General features: G+C 43.7%; 1 protein-coding gene across 1 annotated transcript in view; it reads right to left on the bottom strand.

The window, feature by feature from the left end:
• LOC120869435 (receptor-type tyrosine-protein phosphatase T-like) overlaps window positions 1–20,776 on the bottom strand; it is a 310,761-nt gene that overhangs the window by 179,355 nt on the left and 110,630 nt on the right. Inside the window, exon 6 of the mRNA XM_040248752.1 lies at window positions 7,791–8,084. Within this exon, the coding sequence (XP_040104686.1) occupies window positions 7,791–8,084 (294 nt within the window). The remainder of the gene's footprint in view (window positions 1–7,790; window positions 8,085–20,776) is intronic.

Genomic DNA, 20,776 nt, shown 5'->3' with positions numbered 1-20,776 from the left:
TTTGTATTTACTGCTGCTCCCCATCGCTCAATTACTTCCTGAGTGCTGCCTCCTGTCAGATCACGACATGAGAATCTCATAGGAGTGTGAACCCTACTGTGAACTGTGCATGTGATCTAGGTGCAAGGAAAGAAGCTCGGGGCCCCACGGATTCTGCATTACAGTGAGTTGTATAGGCATTTCATTACATATCACAACAAAATAATAAAAGAAATAAAGTGCATAATAAATGGAATTCATTTGAGTTATCCTGAAACCATCCTCTCTGCTCCAGTCCATGGAAAAACTATCTTCTGCAAAGCCCGTCCCTGGTGCTATAAAAGGGTAGGGATCGCTGCTCTAGGGAGCAGAGGTTGGCAGAAAAATCTACACATAACAGGATGTGTCATAGGGCTTTTGGGAGCTTTACCTAAGGTTGAAAAATCAAGAAGAGTAAGTACTGCCACGTTCTAGAAAGAACAGTTAAGGGGCTTCCAGATGTCCCCTCCAGGGACAGCTAAGAGGTGTCCAACTGGACCCTTGCTCTTCACTCCAACACCATGCTCAGGGCATCCAATGAGGAGACTCAGGGCATCCAGGTTGGGAGGAGAACCTCTGAGGCTGTGCACTGCAGGTGGAAAGGAAGAAAACTCTCTTTTCTCCTCCTCTTCCCTCAGCCAAATGGTAGGCGGGTCCGAGGTAACCACTCATGGAAACTGGGTGTGGTGGGCAGGAGGGAAGAAGGTCTGCAGGAGGAGGACACGAATGAGCCCATCTGATGGCGCCCCAGCAGATGCTGGCTCCTCTGCCACACTCCTTGGCTCGCGCAGCAGCTCCTGAACCAAGTGTGGTGACAGCAGGCCTTTCCCTTTTATCATCCCCGTGGAGAGAACGCTCTCCAAAGTCCCACACTCCAGGGAAGGAAGGAAGTGGCAAAGCAGCGGAGGCAGCAAAAGGAGGGAGGGGACGTGAAGGAAGAGCCAGCATCCCTTCTCCAAATCGCTGTGAAGAGGAGGTGGTCATAGTTCCTCTTCTGTGGCTGCCATCAGTCTGGGATGACCTGCACTGCTCTGGCAACAGTGTCCCTTTGAGCACAAGGTGGCCTGCATGGGAGACCCCTCCCCTGGCTTCTCAGAGTGTTAAAGAGCTTCTTGTTCTTTAGGCTTTGCTTTGATTCTGGGTACAATGGTGATCAGACTTCTATTGGCTAATTGTGCTGTGTCTCCCTAAAATTTATGGATCTTCCTACCAGGATCTTGACAGTGCAGAGATGGAGTCAGATGTTTTTGTGCTCATACCACCATCCTGCCCAGAAGGAAGTCCCCATGTATTTCTAATTCAGAGCCCTAAAAGTTATGCCAGGCCATCTTATAGAGAGTGAAACTGAAGCTCATAGAAATGAAAACAATAAGAGCCTCACAAAACTCTGTTTTATTTTCTAGATCCTGAATTCCTCTTTCCCTCTTTTTGTTTCCCTACGTTCTGCCCTAGACTAAAAACACATCCACCTGAAGATGCTCATTGCAGAGGGTCAGGTCTTGCCTCCATTCCCTATTTGCAAGGCCTCATTCATACTAGCCTTGGCCTCCCAAAAGAGAGAAGGGTCTAGAAAACATGCTTCTCTCCCTTAAGACTAAAGACAGAACTATAAAGTGACAATTCCCATTCCCATCAACAGGTACCACTGCAGCCCCTTCAGGGTCCTGAAGCCACTCATGAAAGACCCAGAAGACCTGCATAGCCACTCACCAGAGCTTCTGCAGGAATCCACTGCTGAGAAAGTATAGAGAATAGCAACTAGAGAAATCCCTTCCAGCAGAGTCCATCATGCTACAGTGAGGAAATCTTCTCAGGCCTGAGATTATCTCTAAATATTTAAATATTCCTTAAAAGGGGCTTCTCTACCCTGGGACCTCTGCTAGGCAGAGGAACTGTCTCACTGAAGCTCCACAACAAAATAGTCCAAGTGTCATCTCTTGCAAATAGACGAAAAGAAACTAAGGCACCGACAGAAATAATTTACCTGTGCTCATCCAGCTAGCAAGTGCCAGCCTGGAATCAAAATCAGACTTTTTAGCTCTAAAGCCCCTATTCTTTTCACTAAATTCTAATGACTACTCTCACTTCATTGAGTCCAGCAATTGGAATTTCTCTTTTTTATCTCCTTGGAGAAAAGAGAGAGGGAGACACATATCATTTCAAGTAGAAACCCATAAATATGTAAATAAAATATAATGTGCAATCCACCCTCTGGTGGAGGTAACAGGCAGAGAGCCCTCCAAATCAGCAGCTAGTCTCATACAGTCGCGTGTCTGGCTGGATCAAGTTGCTTTTCACTTAGCCTGAACTCTCTGAGGCAAGGGCCCTTTGATTTCCGAGAGTAAGCAATCTCAGGGGATGTGTGATCACTTGGCTTGCTGGATGGTTAGTGTGTGATTCCATAACTCTGATGTGAAGAGAGCTGCCCAGGGTCTGGTTCAAGAAGGGCTTTGAGGGGAAAGAGATTTCTGGAGCATAAGAGAGACAACTTTAGGTTGCTGAAGACCTGTTTTTGAGATACGGGGGAAAATGTCACCTGAGAATAAGATCAGGATCTGTGAGTGAGTGTTGCGTGGAGGCAGATTTGGGTAAAAATGAGGGAGTCTCCTCCATGTGATGCTGGGTGATGATTTTAAGACATCAACAGGCAAGTGCTCAGGCCATTAACAGTGGTACCTGCAGAAAAGATGCATGGCCCGTTTGGACGAGTTTGATATGTGCACCTCTCATTTTCTCACCTACCTTCCCACTTATTGACCTTGGGCCCCATTCTCAATGCCAATGTCCTTGATTCTCCTTGAGCACTCAAGACAATTGATGAGAACAGCCTGCCTACTGTCCCTACTCTTTCAACCTAATAGATACTCTCTGCTCCTACATAGGATCCCATCCAGAGTACCAGGCTAACACTGGGTACTGAATAATAGTAACTACCCCAGATTCCCAGCAGTAGCCTGGTCTTCCATGGGAGAACATGAGCATCTCATCAGAGATGGCATTCAAGGTAAGACTGATATGGACAAGAGAGAGCCCTTCTGGGGCCCAACTCCTATTACTGGTTATCTGCTGTTGTGGATGTGCCAGAGGAAACCACCTGCTACTCTAGACCGGAAAACCTCTGAGAGTCCAGGCTACAACATGATCATTATCTTCCAAACTGATACTTCTCATGGGATGATGAAACACAACATCATGGGGGATGACCCACCCTTCCAAATGCCAGTCAACCCAGAGAAGTGGACAAGTAAGGCTTTCTGTTTTGATATCATGATTCGTAATCATAACACCCATAATAATAATAGCCACAAATAATGACTTGTTTCATTACAGGCATCTGACGAGCCTTTTGAGCTTTTCAGAGCACTTTGATGTACACTGTCGTCTTTGCTCCCCAGGCCTGTATCTCAGAAAAGATGGTGAATGAGTAATCTGAGCAAAAGGAACAAAATGACGACTTGAAAAAATAACTGAATGAGGCATCTCAAGAGAATCGCATGAAGAACGAGAATTAAATTGCTTTCATTGGTACAAAGAAGTCCTTTTGGCTTTGAAATCCAGGTGCAATGAGGTAGTTCTCATGGAAGAAGAAGAATCTGCTGGTATCTCTGAGCTCCAGACTGACATCTGTCATCACCTGCTTACAGCTTCACCTCAAACACAACATAGCCAAACCTAGGCTGGCTTTCTTGACCCTAAATCATCTTTTGTGCTTTCCATCTCAGAAAACAGCTCCATCACTCATTTCCCAGGCATTTGAGTCTTAGAGTCTCATCTGTGGCTCTCTTCTCTTATCCTCCCATCCCCGTATTCCTGTATGATAAATCTATGCAGGCTCCAGTTTAATGGCTAACTCTCACCTTAAGGATTGGAACCTGCTCCCAGTGCTTCCAAGACTCTACCTAGTGACCTGGCAAACCTGGAAGAACCAGAATACACCACTACCTGCCCTTGCTGAATTGGGTCCCTGGCATCTTCTCAATACCTGAGTTTGTGGCTTCCAGTTGCAAGCCGCTGTCACCAGTACCTAGCACTGAGTTTGGCACTACATCACACTAAGTAGACGTGTGATGAGCAAGACTATAGTGGCTGTGCATGGTGGTCATTCATGCTCAGCTTGTCTCCATAGTTACCAGTCTCTTTATTACTCAGTCTCACCCATATGTGCAGAGGAACCTCCATCAAACCATGTGAGCAAAAGGAACTATGACGGGCAGTTCCTTAGGTCAAGAGGTTTAGCTATAAGAACGTAAGTGATCTGTAAGCTTGGTCTGATGATTCTGTGCTTCAGTATTTTTCCATCTACCTCTGAGAACTGTCTCAAGGATCAAACAATACGATGGCTGTACTACCAAAGTGGTATCTGAGTGTGTCACTATATAGTGGTTCTTAAATGTGGGCGTGCAACAGCATCACTCAAAGAGCTCCTTACAGCACAGATTTCTGGGCTCCACCCCCAGAATTTCTGATTCACTAGGTCAGGGGACATGGCCTGAGAATTTGCATTCCTACCAAGTCCCCTGGCAATGCCAATGATGTGGGTCCAGGGACAAAACTTTGAAAACCACTACTCTAGATCAATGTAACAGGATTGCTCTTTCCACATCAAACTTGTTTTTCTCCACAAAGTTTGCCATTTCAATACCAGACTTTATGTTTTACCCTTTTTGTTGTTTTGTTGGAATCATAACCCAGTCTGTAAATTCCTCTGGGTAGAAATTATACCTTCCACACTCCATACTCTCATTTTCTGTTCTGTAAAATAATGAGTACATTTCCAGTGTGATTAATAATAGAAGAGAGACAGGGAGGAAAAAAGCTCAGACTACCAACCCCAATAAGCAGTCTCTACAAATGGCTATCAGCCCTAGAATTCTCTTAAAAATTAATTACGAGGCAAAGAACAGTCTACTATCAGCAGCAATTGTGGAAAAGAAGATTACCTTTTTGATGACACATTTTTTAAGATGTGGGTTATTCAAGATTTTAGGCATAACTTACTTAAACACCAACATTTTTGAAATATAAAACCACAAACAGTGTTTTCAACTCATAATTTTTATAGTGATAGTCAGACAATTGTGTTTTCAACATGTAAAATCCATTACACAGCCGTGGCAACAGTTTGCAATAGATTGTAAATTTTTATTGAGATGATAATCTTGCAATTGAATTTCAAAATGTATTATATGATCATCAGCAAATAAGTCCACGGGGGCTGCTAAAGTACTCTGAATATCATTTATAAAGATCAAAACCCCTGGAAACCCTGTGGAAAGAGAGCAGTCTCATTGGCAGGATCAAATCCATTATTTTTATGGATGAATACTGAATTGCAAAGCTGAGATAAGGCATTACCTGGTTTAATAACATATCCTTATGTCTTTTTTAAGTAGTAAGTTTTATAATCAGGTTTCAGTGAGGAATTCTACCAACGATTGGTTTTTGAAACCAATCAAGAAAATGGCGTCTCCACTCATCACGGTGGTTCAATAACACTCAAAGGAATATTCCCAAGCAATAGAAATACTCACCAACTCTGGGTTACGTGCTATCAAGAGGCACTGTTGCTGCTGCTCAGTTGCTTCAGCCACACTGGACTCTTTGCAGCCCTATGGACTGTAGCCTGCCAGGCTCCTCTGTCCATGGGATTTTCCAGGCAAGAATACTGGAGCAGGTTGCCACACCCTTCTCCAGGGGACCAAGAGGCACTAAAGTGGTTACAGTCAATTCTACTGTAACACTTGTTTCCAAAATGCAAATGTTCTCCAACATGATTGACACATTAGAGAACAATGTGAGTATAACAGGAATTTCACACTGGCTATGTGTAATGCTGCACACAGAAACACTAGTAGAGCAGAAAACTGCACTCAGCTGGACTGAACCACGTAGGGACACCCCAGACGCACCTGCCTCTAAGATCTTCCTGCTCCCTCTGCTCACTGAGTGTGTTTATAAGCCATGTTGATCCGCACGTGGATCAACTCACCACCACTTTCAGACAGTCCTCCTCCACCACCTCCCAGTAGCTCATGGACTGCAGTCTTCTGACGCCCACTTCCACAGGCAAACTTCAGGACATTTCAAGGTAATGCCCCATTTGTATTACATTTGTAAGACTGTACATGTGTATACAGATCAACATGTGCAAGTACAGCCGTGCCGCCATTTTTACCAGGCTGCTCTCTTATGGGTCTGTCACTAACAAAAGGTGTGACCCTGCCCACTTTTCTCCACGAACCCGGAAGCTTTTATTGTGTAACTCTGAACAGTGCAGTGATTTTAGGCACACATTATGTTGCACTATAGCCTAACTGTTTCATTTTTCTTTTTGTTCCAAGGAAATGACTGTACTGATGGGTCCTTCACTCCCCACCCAGAAGGCAGAAGGGATTCTTTCCCCCTCAGAAGTCAACGGCTCATGTTGCCACGTCACTGGTCCTCCACTGGAGCACCTCCAGCTCTATATACCAAACTGATGGCACACAGCTCTCTCTATGTATGTACCAATGTGTGCCCAATGATCAGGGGCATTTGAGTCAGAAAACCTTAGTGCAAACCCTGAGTGTGCTGCTGGCTAATTCTATGACTTTGGATAAAATGTTTAGAAATGTTGTCTCAATCCTTTCATTTATATATGAGATAAAAGTACTTATATCGAATGGTTTCTTAAGCAAAATAAAATAAATAATGTGATTTGCAAAAACAAAAACAAAAAATCCCACATTAACACTAAGTCCTTTTAATTTCTTGAGTTGCATTCGAAGTCAGAACATCTAAGGGTACAAATCAGGGGTATAACCCTAGCTAGCTCCCCTTATTAATAACATCACAGAAGTCTAGATTCTTGGGGATATGGTTGGATACCAAGAACGCTCTCAGACACAGTTCTAGTCTGCAAACTCTTTAGCATCACCAGGAACTTCAGACAAACTGTCAGAGCCTGGCTGAAGGAAACACTGAGCCAGGAGCCTGTAGGGATTTAGAATTCAGAGGACCTCTGGACAGACCATCCCAACCCAGACTCCTAGTAGAGTCTAGCCCTCAAGGGACACAGAGGCAGGAGGCTCTGAGGGATGAGGGCATTTTCAGAATCCACTGAGAGATGCTTTCAGAGCCAGAAGGCACCAGGAGCACCTCAGAGGCTGAACCAGAACTAGGCTCTCAAGGACATTGTTAAAACCAAGAGCTCATTCGGGTCACAAGCCCGGCCCAGGGACAAAACTAAAATCAGAAAGACACAGGATATGCAAGATGAATCAGAAGCACTCAAAGACACAGATCAAGTGAAGCCTCAGGTCACAGAGTCAGAGCCAGGAGCCTCCAGAGGTATAACCGGAGCTGGACCCTTCAGGGACACAGCCAGGAGCCCTCAAAGAAACGAGATCAGGACCCCTCAAAGACTCAGAACCAAGAGTCCTCAGAGATGCTGTCAGCAGTAGGAAGCCTCACATACTCCAAAGGTCCCAGGAGTACTTGGGGAGAAAGAACCAGTGTCCCGGGAAATATTGTCTGATCCAGGAAACTCTCCAGAACTAAGAGAGGCTAGATGAGAGCTAGAGTTAGGTGATTCTTAGACTCACAGGTGAAGCCAGGAGGGCCCCAGAGATGCCTCCAGAACCTCAAAGGCAAGACCAAGTACTGTTTATTACCCCAACAGGATGCACACTTATACCAAAGAAATTGAGGAATGACTGTCACAACTTCAAGAGGAGCATCACTCACAGCAACTGCACAACATCTCAAAACAGAGTCAGGCAGAAGGGTCCTACCTGCACACTTGGTTCTGGTGGTGAGGGGAGGCCCTGGTGGTCCCGTGCCCCCTTCCCCTGGTCGTGTGAGCAGCACTCGGATCTCATACTCCACATCGGGGTCCAGATGCCACAGCTTATAGTTGGGAGAGTCGACGATGTGGGTCTCCGCCCAGGTGCCCGTGGTCGTGCGGTACTCCACCTCCTTCAGGATGATGGGGCCATCTCCAATGATGGAGTTGGCGTTTGGCTTGATCCACAGGTAGGTGGCCCCCACGGCCAGCAGCTCCGGAGGGGCGATGGGCGTGGGAGGCTCTGAAAGACAGGAATCAGCAAAGGATGTCAGACGCAAGTGGTTTACAAAACGGACTTCAGACATATGAGGACAAAGGGCAGAATTCCATACAGCCATAGAAAATAGCCTAAAATCAATTAAGTATTTAAGTAATTGTATGTAAATACCTGAATCAATGTTTCTTCAGTAACTATATTCAATCTTCCCTGGTGGCTCAAATGATAAAGAATCTGCCTGCAATGCAAGAGACCCAGGTTCGATCCCTGGGTTGGGAAGATTCCCTGGAGAAGGGAATGGCAACCCACTCCAGTATTTCTGCCTGGAGAATTCCATGGACAGAGGAGCCTGGTGGGCTACAGTCCATGGGCTCACAAAGAGTCAGACACAACTGAACGACTAACACTTTCATCAAAACTCCTTCATTTAAAGAAAGGAAAGAAAGAAGGTCATTGTGATTTTTCCTGAACACAGCAAAGCTGCCTGGGTTAATATTCTCTTTTCTATCCTCAAATGAGAACCAGCCTTTACTAAATCAGAGTTTGGTTCAAAACCCATGGGAGTCAGGGGTTTACAAACACTTCTTTTATGGGAACACACAGATTGTTAGTGAATGATCTGTGGAATGGTGGTGGGAGCTGAATTAGCAAAAGGATGATGGCATAATGGGCGTTCAACTTCTTCTTCCACAACTCTAACAACTTCCTCCACAGAGAGAGGGTCATAATCACAGTGATGCCAGTGGGAAATCGAGGGTCAAGGGAAAAGTCATGCTGAGCTATTTTGGATCTCCTATGTATTGCTGCCTCTCTTCTACTAAGTTCTATAACTTCAGCTAAACAGACTAGAATTTCAACAGGCACTAACGGTGGCCTCTCCCTGGCAATTTTTAGCTCACTGGCAAAGCTGCAGAAATTAACACTTGCTTTATACTTATCTACCAGAAAATGTCACTTGCATTATTAGTGTCATTCTTGGGATATTAGCACCTCCATTTTGATGGATTAAAAACCTGAGAACCCAAGTGATCATACCACTTAACCAAGAGAGTGGAGCAAGTAAGGCAAAAGGGAACCCACATCAGCTTGCCTTCCAAGACCAGCTCTCCCTTTAGAAGGCTGTTTATCTCTTGATACCCATTGTCTACAAACCAGTGTGGATATATTTATTTTAATTTGTAGCAAAAATCAGCAGTGGAACAACAATAAAGAAGAGAGTAGAAAGAGAAAACAATTCCCCTTCCTTACCACCCAATATAATTGCCATTTTTATATCTTCATGTTCCATTCCAATTTCTATTCATATACTTAAATCATTTTTGTGTATAGTTACAGTAACACACAGACTCAAAGAAGATCTTCTTTTCTTCCCTCATTTATTACAACCAAAGGACTTTACTTATATACAATGTGGATTTTAACACCACTGTCTTTAGTAGTGATAGAACAGTGCATCAGATAATTACAATAATTATGCTCTGATTTCAGGGCACATGAGTAGTTTCAAGTTTTGTGAAGGTAAATAATGCTGCAACAAACATCTTTGTGCAAATGATTCCAGTCCTTCTTGTCTTATATTTTCTTAGGACCAACTTTCAGAAAGTGGGTTATCTGTCCAAGGGTATGAATAAGTTAGTGATTCTTGGTGTAGAACTAGGAAGTAAGGGTGGGGATGGCATTTGGGATGGAGTATACCAAAGCTATGTTCAAGAACTTTTGGAGGACCTCTGGGCTATTAAGGCAGGTATCAGTTTCAGTTTGGAAATCAGGTGGGAGCTTTGGGAAGATAGGTCTCATTCAGTGTTTTCTTTCTAATTAATTATCTAGCAACGAAAATTCTCCAGAAAGAGAACGGTCATCTATGAAGCAAAGATGGACAATATTTTCTCAGTGTGACTTGAAGCAGATCTTCAGGGACAAGTTCAAATTGCCACTATTATAACCTGCCATTTGGTCAGAGGAGGAAATTAAGCAGATTAGTCAAGCTAGATGCTTTTCTTTACAAAGCCATGGAGGTTATTACTCAATGCCTTGTTATCTAAAGGTGTTTGCAAATTGATTTTTGGATAATTTGTTCCAGGTAGAGAAGTTAAGTTGGCAGGCAGATAATTTCTGGGCTCATCCTTTGTGCATTTTAAATATACAGACCCTTGGATCACCATTATCTACTCTCCAGAGTTCCCATCAGTCTCCGATGAGGCCCCAAAGGAGATATTTTTGTAGCTCTGTGATGACTCTGCCCAATACCTTAGTAAAATTATTCACAGACAGGCCCTGGACAGAATTAAGATCAGCAGACTTCAATACTTTAAGGCTTGAACAAGTGGTTACAATAAGTTCTCTTCCATGGACTTTCCACCCTAGTTTCTACTCTCCTGCTTTAGGCATTAGCAGTAAATTGCTGACCATCAGAAAGAAAATCAAGTATCAGTCTCTCCAAATGCTTAGTCTCTTCATGTATTTCTGATGGTAGGTGCAAGTATAGTAACAAACATTCCCTCAAGGATATAAATGTGTCCATCTCAAATGTCACACTAGTTTACATGTCCGTATGTAGACTTGTCCTTCCCTGTGATCACTCAAGAATATATCACAAACTACATCCCAGTGTTTCCTGTACCTGATCCCAGGAAGCCATCAGATTATTATTTTGTTCTGTTTTTATTAATTTATTGATTTATAATTGGCACACGAAGACACATGAACTCGTGGATCAAAGAGAAAAAAAGGGAGGAATGATTTTTTTTGGTAGGTACTTGCCTTTTTAAATAATGCACAGAAAGATTGTGCTTGTTTCAGTTTTCCTGAGATGAGCTATTCAGCCAGACACTGCAAGAATTCTATAAAGCCATCTAATTCAACCACCAGAGTCATCAGAAAGGAAACAAAGAACTAGGAAGAGCCCATGAAGTTAGAAGAAGGTGTAGACAGCTTGAGAACTCAGGGCCCAGGTAGCATTTCTGCCGATGGTTTTCTCATCCTATACTTGAGATGCTGAAGCAGATAACCAGAAAGATCATTAAAAGAAGTCTATACGAGTTATCTTTAACTTTGGGGGATATGCAAGATGCTATGGAAATGTGAGAAATTCTAGATTCTTCTCCTCAGGAAAATGTATATAAGCATACTACCTAGAGTTTTGTACATCATTTCAGGAATTCGGGAACCTTTTTGAAGACCTTGCATGAATTCTTGAAGGTTCTATGCTGAGAATAAAAGAAATCCACAGAGATTCTCCTGACAGCCCACATGCCCCTAAGAGCTGACACTTCTCAGGGACCCTGAAGCCACCCTTTGCTGCAGGAGCTAAAGCCTGGGAGCACTACCATGTAAGCAAATGGAACTTGATGGAGGGCTCATAGACCTAGTGCTTCCAGGCTCCCAAATATTTGGCGAATACAAATATGCTAAGATTTCCACCAGACCAAGCACAGTAAATGTCTAGGTTCCCATCACCATGACCCACCCAACACATTCACAGATTCAACAGTTGGGCTAAAATATTTAAAGGAAAAAACATGCCTCTGCCCATTTAATGTTATATGTAGAAGTCTTCTGCAGAGGCTGTCTTAAGTGTTTGGGCTGCTATAACAAAATACTACAGATTGGGTGGCTTAAACAACATTTATTTCCCACAGTTCTGGAGGCCAAGAAGTCCAAGATCAAGGTGCCAGCAGATTCAGTGTCCATGAGGTCTGTGTTATTGGTGTTTTCATGAGTCTTTTCACATATGAAATGACTAATACCTCTCTATACCTGGCCCCTCACCATCAACTGTGCAAAGCCAGGAGGAAGTGTTTGACATTTGATGGTACTCCTTGCTGACAAAGGTTGGAACAAAATCAAGAGGGAGGGAGCCTGGTTTTCAGGAAGATGAGATCTGGGTTGGGAGATGGTATCAACCTCTCTCCAGTCAGGAATCAGAGCACTTTGAGAACAAGAACCCCAGGAGCCATCATCCCTGAGGCCTGGGCAGAAATTGCCCCCGACTGGTCAAGGCTCTCCTTCAACAGGTAGGTGGTGAAGTGACCCCTTAATGCAATTCTGCTTCATCCTCAGGCAGCAATCTCCAGACAAATTCTGTCTTTCTCTTTCCTGCTGTGAGCACTTGTAACAGTTTGACTCCCCAGAAATTCCTACAGAGAGCAGAAGTGCTTCAAATAGCTGGAGAGCAAGCTTTGCACTTGTGTATTGTCTGATCGAGACAGAAATCAAATATTTTGAGAAAAACTGAATGCTACTAAGATTGAAGTGAGCTCTTAGGCATGTTTAAGGTGAATATAAACTGGCTTCTGACACTATCACCCTCTGCCTCCCTCCTGATCACCTTCCTAATTGCACAGCATTTACTGAAGCACGTGAGAAGCGTTCCATAGGAACGCCCTACCCTGCCCCACCCGCCAACATACCACATATACCCAGGGACTATTTTATCACTGCCACATCCACATGCCGTTTTTCCCAACTGGAACATCGTTTCTGTTGCTTTGAACCAAACCATGTCCATTTTTCTTTTCAATTCTGCTTCATAATGCGTCAGTTGTGTGGACCGCAAGGCTAGGCGCACAGTAGATATTTAAAAAGCTTCATGCTGGTTAGCTTTTCTACCAATCAGCATGCAACACTCTTGTATCAAATAAGGCATGGACGATCAAAGAGAAGAAAATCTAGTTTGGGGCCAGGGCCTGAGTCTTTGTCCTCCGCATCTAGTTAGCTGTGTGACCCTGGACACACCACCCAGTCTTGGTGGTTCTCAATATTTTCATCTTTAGCATGAAAGATGATTCAAAGTATAAAAATATCTGAATTTTCTGCCAAGGACCATGGGGGTTCTATGTGGATATGTTTACCAACTCTACCCTGACTGTGATGCCAGCAGTAGACTGCACCACCTCATTCATTTCTGGCCCATGAGGTCCCCGAGTAGGAGGCAGAATAATAGATATAACATCCAATCTAGCAGTAGATGTCGACCAGAATTAGTCTTTGTGTCTAACCTTAACTTATGGCCAATGTGCAATAAATATTTAACGACTTGTTTAAATGGACAGAGAAAATATTGGATAAGTTTTCCCAAAATAAGAGGTTGGGGTGGCAAGACGAAGAGAAGGAAAGAGAGTGTTATAGAGAACAGTGGATGGGCATCCAAGCTAAGAACTGAATACGTTTGAGAGAAGACATCAAATGCCTGGAACAGAACAGTAATCAAAGACATAGCTAAAGAAAAAAATTTTTGACCTAAATGAAGGTCTGAATTTGCAGACCATGAAGAGCACAGCGGGTTGCAGGACTAATCAATGATGAGACTCAAACTTAAGAACATACTGGCAATATTTTGAAATACCAGACTAAAGAAAAACTCCCACAAGCATCTAGACAAAAACAGATCTTCATCAATGCAAAACAAAAAGACTGAAAAATCAGTTCCCATACTTCATCATTTCAGTTTGAAACACAGGAATATAAGAGAAGGTGATAATAGCAATCGTAACTATAAACGACAGCAGAGGCAGCTAACAAAAGATGCACAGTTTTGATGAACCTGTCACTGTTCTTAGTGCCTTAAAGTATTAACTCATTTAATCTTCACAGCAACTCTAGGAATAGGTAATATTATGATTCACATTTTTCTGAACAGAAGAGAGAGATGCAGATTAAGTAACGTGCCCAGCATCAAACGGTTAGTAATTTAAAGAACCAGGATTGTAGCCAAGAAGTCGTACTGAGGGGGTCTGCATTCCACTCACAAATAGTATAATACACACACAAGATTTTAAGAGGATATTTCATATCCCAAGATCATTGGTGAAGCCAATGGATAGACAAGTTTAGATTCTGAAAAATGCAGAAGATGTATTATCTATATAACTTGATGATAGATCCCAGTCCACACTGGGGTGAACTGAAATCATGACCTCTAAGATGGAGAAACTGGGACAGTAAGAGGATCAGTCTCATGGGATGATTACTAATGCAAGACTCTTCTTTCCCAGGTAAGAGTCTAGAAGGGAATCACTGCCTTACGTCAGGCCAAACCAAGACAAAACCGAAACTTTTAAAAAAGACAGAAATCCCCATGGCATTTAGATTGTGCTTACATGTAAGTAATTGCACTGTGAATGGTTAACCCTTCCTCTGGCAATTATTCTGAAACCGGACATGAAAAATTTCCATGGAACAGTTTCTCCTTAGACAAGACTCTCCAAAGGTACAAAAGCCCAACTTTAACTAAATTAAAGGAAAACAAACAAACAACAACAACAAAAAATTCCACCTACCTATGCCTATTAAAATGTCTAGGTAGAAATACACCAAATGTTGATTTTTCCTTAGGATTGTGGGGAAATGAGTATTGTTTTCTTTTTCGTGTGTCTCTGCAAATGTCCTCTAATAAACCTGAATTGGGTGTTTATTCCAAAGATAAGCATATTAAATAAGTGTTCTTAAATGTTGAACTTTTCTAACCAGTGGGACTTCTGCTGGGATTCTATGCTCTCCACCACTAGGAGTATTTAACAGTCAATCTCCCCTCTCATCTGCCCGAACGACAGGTGACAAGATTCAAGAACCACATCGGTGTCCCTTTGCCAAGCCAGTTCTTCCCCCATAGCTCCTAATAAGGAGAAATCATGGCTGCCTTTGGCACGGCTAAGACACCTGCACTGTAAGTTGAGACTAGACTTCTAAAAGGTCCCCTAATCACAGCAACTAATATTTTAGAATGCTCTACCTGTTTCCTCATTCATTTTCCTTTGGTGCCCCACAAAGCACACATCTTACAAGTGAGGAAACCAAGACTCAGCTACTTTAGGTAACCTTCCTCGTCTCACACAGTGAATGAGCAGAACCGTGTGCAAACTCAGGCCTTCCCAAAGCCTGCCCCTGTCCTCAATACTGCGCCAACCCTCTTTGTGCTCTAAGTGTTAATATAAAAAGCGTGCTTCTATTTCAGACCCACAGCCTATGATTTCAGCAGAGTAAAAGTACGCACTTAGGATTCACTGTGTGCTAGGCACTGTGGTAAGAACTTTATATGCATCATCTTATTTAATCCTGGAACATTCTTCAGGCAAGGGATATTAGCAACCCCATTTTATAAACTAATTTTAAAAACCCTAAAGCTTAAGGAGGTTAATGGCTCACAATCACAAGTAAGAAAAGGAACCAGGTTTCAAACTTAGGAAGATCCCAGATCAGGGTTTGTAATCACTATATTATACTGTCTACTGCTACTAGGATCCCCACAGTTGACGAGGATGAAATGATTTATCTTTCAAGGTCACAGAGAAGTAGTTTTGGTGAGAAGAAGCCAGATCTGGTAACTAGCCAGTCCTTCGTTAACCTGGCATCAATAATAGTCAGTTATCTCAGAACCCCAGATATGGAAGATACATGGAAAGACATTAGCCCTAACTGCCAGATGCAGAAATCCCTAACATGAGCTAAGACTCAGCTTGAAGCTTATCTCCAGGGATAAGGAGCAGAGTCTACGGTGTTCACACAAGTAGTGAAGAGTTTTAACGGTGAGAAAGTACTTTGAAATACAGACCACGGTCTTTCTCCACCTGCTGTCACCAGAATGTCACACCAGGCCTCCAAGAGCTGGCCCCTCCCAACCTCTCCAGGTTCCTTGACTACCGAGCTCCCCTCACAAGTGATACAGAGGTCGTAGGGGGTGTTTTTGCCGGTGCTGGTCCCTCTGCTGGAACATTCTTCCCTTTCTATCATCTCACTTTTCTTGTCTGATTCATGTCAATGTATGGCAAAAACCACCACAATATTGCAAAGTAATTAGCCTTCAATTAAAATAAATATATTAATTTTTTTAAGTGAGCTCTCTTTTTTTTTAAACAAGTGAATTTATATATAACAGAGAACTAGACCCACAGACATAGAAAACACACACATGGCTACTAAAGAGGAAGGAGGGATAAATTAAGAGACTGGGGTTAACATCTATGCACTGCTATATATAAACCAGCTAACCAACAAGGGACTACTGTACCACACAGTAAACTCTACCTAATGTTTTGTATCAATAATGACCTATAAGAGAAAAGAATCTGAAAAAGAATACACACACACATAGACATATGTGTATAGGGACTTCCCTGGTGGTCCAGCGATTAAGATTTTATGCTTCCAATGCAGGGGGTGTGGGTTTCGATCCCTGGTCAGAGAATTAAGATCCCACATTCCATGTAGTGTGTCCAAAAGGTGAAAAAAATAATAAAATAAAACAAAATGGTATCATATTAAATGATCCATTAAAAAATAATGTGTGTGTGTGTGTGTGTGTTATAACTGAATCACTTTGCTGTACATCTGAAACTAACACATCATTGTAAATTAAGTATAGGTAAATGAAAAATAAAATGTAACAAATGCTAGTTCTTTAGATAAAAATATGAACTGACTTCTGTGAGAAGAAAAGAAAGAGTGACCTGTCCTCTGGGACACCGTCCTGGCTGTGTGCTCTGTGCTGCAGGGTGCCTGAGCCCAGGGTCCCAGGAGCAGAGCTTGAGACAAGGATTCTGTGCAGAGACTAACTGGAGGGAAGTTCTCAGAAGAAGGTGGACTAGGGAGCCAGGATGTGATTTTGTCTAAAGACTAGGCCATCCTCATCCCAGAGGTGCTCTGGAGCAGAAAATGCACCACTTCACTGCTCCTCACCGAGGCAAGGAGGGGCAACCTTTGGTCTCCCTGTGTTATTAACTGGATATGGGCTGTTTAGGGGTGCAGGCATTTCCCCTCAGTTAAGCAACTTCCCTGTAGCCAAGGACAAGAAATCCTGATTTCCTAGGACTTCTGCAGCTAGACACCACAAACTGGGAGGCTTAAAACATGTATAGCCTCCCAGTTCTAGAGCTGAGAAGTCTGAAACCAGGGTGTCAAAGGTGACCTCCTCCCTCCAAAGGCTATAGGGAAGACTCTCCGGCACCTTGATTCTAGTGTTTGATCTTGATCTTCTTTGGCTTGGAGATGCATCTCTCTAGCTCTACCTCTGTCTTTACACGGCCTTCCCCCTCTGTCTGTGTCTCTCTGTCCAAATTTCCTTTTTCTCATGAGGTCACTGGACATACTAGTTTAGTGCCTTCCTTCTTTTCCTGTCTCAATTCCCCTCCAATCAACCAGTGTTCCATTCAAATTCCAAACAAACTATTTGTAAACCCCTATCTCAGGATATTCTCAGTTTGGAGAAATTCCAATTAAGATATTATGATAGTTTTATTCCTAGTTTTTAAAGGAATCTCCACACTGTTCTCCATAGTGGTTATATCAGTTTGCATTCCTACCAACATTGTTTAAGAGGGTTCCACACCCTCTCCAGCATTTATCGTTTATAGGCTTTGTGATGATGGCTGTTCTGACTGATGTGAGATGATACTTGACTGTGATTTTGATTTGCATTTCTCTAATAGTGAGTGATATTGAGCATTTTTTCATGTGTTTATTATGGCACTGAAACACATACATTACCATATGTAAAATAGACAAGAAGTGTGAGTTTGACGCATGACACAGGGAACCCAAAGTCCATGCTCTGTGACAACCTGGGGGTGGGGTGGGGAGGGGACACATGTATGCCTATGGCCGATTCATGTTGATGTTTGGCAAAAACCATCACAATACTGTGAAGTAATTATCCTCCATTTAAAATAAATAAATATATATATTTTTAATATTACAAAAGCTGGGGCAAGTTACTTAACCTCTCTGCGCCTCAGTTTCCTCATCTGTAAAATGGGGGCAATAATAATACCTCCCCCATAGAGGGTGCTATGAAGATTAGGTAAGGTATTGCATCCAATACCTTTGGAACAGTCCTAGCACATAACAAGTATGCTGTGTTAGCTACTATTATCTTCCTCCTCCCAGCCAGGAGTCCATGGAGTCAGTCAGCAGTCGGTGGGAAACAGCTGGTGCCCCCATTTCAGGCCCCCCACAGAGAGTCACAAAGATCCCATTAAAGGCATTCCCCTCGCTGTGTCAGGATGAAAAGGAGCCACAGTCCTCTCAGTGTGTACTCCTGCCAGCTCTTCCACAAGTAAGTACATTTATGAGCTCAGCCTCGGTCTACTTCACACGGCTGTGCTGCAGCCAATGAATTCATTTAAAAATGCATAATTCAGTAACGACTTAGCACCAGGAGAGAGTTTGTGATCTGCAACACTCGACACTTGGTCTACTCCAGGCTCTGCTGTCCTCACCGCAGACTTGACATTTTTGAAAGGACTCTTTGCTGGGCCACGTCCCAAAATTAAGAGTCGAATCATCACTCTAGAAGGGCCTTTTCTGTCCTCGCCTGCTAATCAAGAGTCCTAAGAAAGTATGACTCGAGAGTCTATCTCCCCCAGAGAGGGGCCTAGGAGAGCCTGGACTCTACGTCCTCAGAATCAGAGACCACACTGCAGAAGCTTCTTGTCCTAGAGCAGTCCACGGTATGCAGACTGCCACCCTTTGCCCAACAGCCCAGCTATGGAGAACAGGGTGGAGGAAACTTGTGCCTTGGCCTATTTGGATCTCTGAGTTCCAAAGACATCCTTCTGTCTACACTTCTGCATGCTAGGGAGGAGTCCTAATCTCCAGTATTTTACATGGTGGAATTGCCTTTGAGGATGCTATTGAGTTAAAGATTTTGAGTGGGGAGAGGATCTTAGAATAGCCAGACAGGCCTGATGTAATCACAAAGATCTGTATATGTGAAATAAGAAGACAGAGAAACAGACTCAGACAGAAACTGAAAGAGGTTGCACAGATGAACATGGAGGAAGGACCATGAGGCAAAGAATGCAGGTGGTCTCCAGAGACGGCAAAGGCAAGGGAAACAGTGTCCCCTGGAGCCAAAAGAACTGCAACCCTGTTGACCCATTTTAGCTTCCTTATCTTTAAGACAGTAACTATGTGGTGGGTTTTTTTTGTTGTTGTTTTGTTTTTAAGCTGCTAAATAAGTTTGTGGTTGTTAGTTACAGCAGCCCGAGAAAACTAACACAAGGAGTGGATCAGATGGAGCAGGGGACGGAAGGCTTCCTGGAGGAGTCAAGTCATGACATGAAATGATGGGAGGGAGAATCTGACAGGCCCTTGGGGAGCAAGGAGTCTTCCCAGAGACGAGAAGAGACTGGGCCACATCCTCCGCAACACAGATGAGATTCGGGGAACAGCAGCAAGGTGATCTGAGAGGTCAGTGGGGACCAGATCAGGAAGGGCTTCCTGAGGAGCCTGAGGCTCTGAAAGTGGTGGTGTAACACAGACACAAGGTCTCTTTGGACACCCCTCTTGAGTGCTGGCTGAATGGGTCTGAAGAAGAGAGACTAGAATCAGTGGGAAGTTGTGTCCATTACCAAGAGCAGATGATGGTGGAGGTCTGGGCCAAGACGAGGACCATGGGGTTGGATAAGCAGAGTCAGACTAGAGTTAGACTTCCTGGTGGTTCAGACGGTTAAGCATCTGTCTACAATGTGGGAGACCCGGGTTTGATCCCTGGCTTGGGAAGATCCCCTGGAGAAGGAAATGGCAATCCACTCCAGTATTATTGCCTGGAAAATCCCATGGACAGAGGAGCCTGGTAGGCTACAGTCCATGGCATGGCAAAGAGTCAGACATGACTGAGCGACTTCACTTTCACTTTGGTCACAGAATGGATCTAAGGGGCAAGGGAAGATGGGACCAGTATAAGGCTAGGAGTCAACAGGCTGGGTGAGGCCACAGTCTCTCCCTGACCTCCACAATGCTCCCCTAGTCCATGTAAGAGGGTGTCCACTTCACTTTCCCTGCCCAGCACCCCAGTGCACTACGGACTTCTTCACACTATGCCCAATGCTCACCACTCCATCTCTTTGCATATTCATATTCATTTTCACTCACAAAGGACAGCATGATATATTGAACATTCAAGAATGTTGGCTCCAACAGATAGAGGTTGGCTTACAACCTCTGTTACTTAATTGCATGACTGTGGGTAAGTTACAGAACTCCTCTGAGCCTCAGTTTCTTCACATGTAAAACCAGTATAACGGGTCATATCTCACTGGGTCTTTGTGAAGATCAAATGTAAATGCCTGAAACAAGATAGACCCTAAAGAAGCATGAGTTATGAATACTCCCATCCCTCTTGACCTCCTGTGCTTGTCCTTCTCCGCACCCATAGCCCTCTCCATTAATGAGCTATTGGATCTAGCTTTTCAACTCTCCTCTGATCTCCACTCTGAGCATCTGGGTACTTGGTAGCACATACGATGAAATCATTTTCAGCTTCACGCTTGAGGAAGCCACTCATTTCCCACCAGGATAGGCAACTCACACTCAGCAAGCACCAGGGGCAGGGGGGAAACATGGCAGCCAGCTTAACAGAACATGTCTTGAGAAAAGAGAAGAAGAGGGGATGATGAGAGGGAGGGAAGAAATGCGAGATTCAGGGCAACCGGAGTCCAGGCAGCTTCATCAGTTACTACACTGCCAGGCACAGTGAGAGAACGAAGGGGCTGGGGCTTTGGAGATATTGTCATTTTGCAAATTTCTCTCCTTGGCATATCCCTGTGTGCAAGGGGGAGATGCATAATTAGTCTCTAAGCTGCTGAAATGGCTGGAAGTGACTAGAAGTATCGACTGCTCTGAAGTGTCAGGAAAGGGTGTCCAGATGGATTAAGAGGCTTATCCATAACAGCCTGCTCAGTTTGTGGGGAGAGTTTAAGAGATGATTACCCCCTTTATGT

This window comes from Oryx dammah, unplaced genomic scaffold, assembly GCF_014754425.2.
Source record: "Oryx dammah isolate SB20612 unplaced genomic scaffold, SCBI_Odam_1.1 HiC_scaffold_10, whole genome shotgun sequence".
Lineage (NCBI taxonomy): Eukaryota > Metazoa > Chordata > Mammalia > Artiodactyla > Bovidae > Oryx > Oryx dammah.
This window is presented reverse-complemented; position numbering and strand designations above follow the sequence as displayed.